The sequence below is a fragment of the Ceratotherium simum genome, chromosome 7 (assembly GCF_057802395.1).
Source record: "Ceratotherium simum simum isolate JZ-2026a chromosome 7, ASM5780239v1, whole genome shotgun sequence".
Classification (NCBI taxonomy): domain Eukaryota; kingdom Metazoa; phylum Chordata; class Mammalia; order Perissodactyla; family Rhinocerotidae; genus Ceratotherium; species Ceratotherium simum.
The window spans coordinates 73,701,009-73,703,442 of NC_141906.1; the positions used below are offsets into that span (position 1 = coordinate 73,701,009).

Here is a 2,434-nt window from a genome sequence, read left to right on the forward strand (position 1 = left end):
GAAAGTGTTATCTATATTTATATCTACACACTATTCCACCTACTCTATTTTGGCTTTTACCCCCAAAATTCTGTTAAACTTTTTGCCAAAGTCATTCATGATGTGTTGCTACCAAATACAGCAGACACTTATACTTTTCCACCATGCTACTTGAAACAGCTCCCCCCTTGTCTTTCATCCTATTTCATGGTATCACACTCTCCTGGTTTTTTTTCTCTTTGGTCACCCATCCTTAGTCTAATCTGTGGGTTATCTCCTTTTGTTATCTTTCTGGTGATCTCAGTCACTTCTATGGCTATAACTATCATTAATATATTTGATGATTCCCTAAACTATATTTCTAGTTCATGTCTCTTTTCTAAACTTCAAATAATAGTCCAACTTATAACTGGATGTTCCACAGGAGCTTCTGATTCAATAGGTCCACCACTAACCTGCCTTTTTTATGTTCCTTTTCTCATGGACTATCTCCACCTTTCCCTCAGGTTTATAGCCAGAGGCTTGATACCCTGAGTCATACCTCTTTTTACCTCACTCCTCACATCATATTTACTTGACCTGGCTAATAGAGGTGAAAACTGAGTCTCTTGAAATATTTCAGAGTGCCTAACAAGAAGTTAAAATTCTCTAACTTTGTATGTCTCATTATGAGTGGTAATACTTTATTATCTGTTATTTCATTTAGAGATGGAGACATTGAGGCTCAGATAAGTTGTGACTTGGTCACAGTTACCTGGAAAATAAACTGATTTAACCAAGGCTAGATTTGGAGACCTCTGAATCCCTGTTAGGTAACTTTTCACTGTTGTAAGCTATACAAGACAGTTTATGGGTTATAGTCTTTTCTTCAATTTGGTGTGGTCATTGATCATCCTGTTGACACAGTCTCAGGATTCTGACATGCCAACATGGCGCTATATTCATGCAGAATGAATATGTTGAAGATAAGATATAGTGTGTGATATACTAAATGCTAGCGTCAAGTTTTCCTTAGTATCAGGACATGATTCTGTCCATTGCCTCTCTCAACACTTCTTTCATCTTTTCATTTCTCAAGCTGTAAATAAAAAGGTTCAGAAGAGGTGTCACTACTGTAATGAGGATAGCAGCTATCTTGTCAAAATCCAGTGAATAGTTCTGATTGGGTCTGACATACACAAAGATGTTGCTCCCATAAGCAATGGAGACAACAGTGATGTGAGCAGCACAGGTAGAAAAAGCTTTTTGACGGCCTTGGGCTGAGGGGATGCGTGGGATGGTAGAAATGATGTAGGTGTAGGAGCCGGTAGTGAATGCCAGGGAGCTCAGGATGACCAGGGCAGATAGGAGAAAGTTCATCTTCTCAATGCGGTGAGTATCTACACAGGCCACCTGTAGAAGAGGAGCAATGTCACAGAAAAAGTGATTGATTTCTTTGCTACAGTAAGGTAGCCTTGTCACTACAATGGTTGGTACCAACACAGACAGAAAGGCTCCCACCCAGCAGCCCGGAACCAGCAGGAGGCAGACCCTGCTGTTCATGACGACGGTGTAGCGCAGGGGGTAACAGATGGCCACGTAGCGGTCAAAGGACATCACTGCCAGGAGGATAAACTCCACTGTCCCCAGAAAGAAGTAGAAATATGTTTGAGTAATGCAGCCAGCAAAGGATATGTCTTTCTTCTCTCCTAGGAGGCAGGCTAGCAACTTGGGGGTAACAACAGTGGTGTATAAAATATCCAGAAAGGACAAATTACTGAGGAAAAAGTACATTGGAGTTTGCAGGCGATTATCAGTCCATATTAGGGAGATGATGATAATGTTTCCTGTTGCTGTTAATGTGTAAGTGAACAAGAGAACCACAAAGAGGAATATTCGGAGCTCCAGGAAAGCCGGGAAGGCAGTCAGGGTGAACTCAGCCACTGTACTCCAATTTCCCCCAGCCATTGCTACACGGTGGATGTGGTCTCCCTGAAGAAACAAGAAAAGGGACATCAGCCTAGAAGGTAATTTTATAAATAATCTGTTGAAAATGTATTGTGGAGAGTGTCTTGTATTGGGAGATGACTCATGGGATATAGTCCTCGATCTGAAAGCCGTTATTGTGCAAGCTTGGGAAAGTCAAAATACCATTTAGACACAATGTTTCTGTAAAGTGAAGGGGTAAGGCTAAAAATGTGCTAAAGTGTTGACTCATACTTTAACTAGAACTCCTTTTTATTGTCCTGAACTTTACAGTCACCAAGACGGAAATCCTTTTAAATACCTTCTAGCTTTTCTATAACAAATTTTCTTTCACTTTGGTGATTGATATTAGTAACCTCTTATGAATAAGAGACAATGGTTGATTTCTTTTTTTCAATATTTGATGATCTCTTGAGTCTCTCAATTTTTAAAGTCTTTTCCTAGCATATATAGATCTATGGAAACAGACCAAGGATGTTTGAAAGGAACA

The 2,434-nt window shown here is 40.0% G+C and overlaps 1 protein-coding gene across 1 annotated transcript; it reads right to left on the minus strand.

Moving 5' to 3' along the window:
• Positions 1-979: 979 nt before the first annotated feature.
• Positions 980-1,962, minus strand: OR6M1 (olfactory receptor family 6 subfamily M member 1). The gene is given in 2 exon segments (XM_004427184.3): positions 980-1,002; positions 1,005-1,962. Coding segments are annotated over 2 exon segments (945 nt in total). The 5' UTR covers positions 1,927-1,962.
• Between the last annotated feature and the right edge of the window lie 472 nt (positions 1,963-2,434).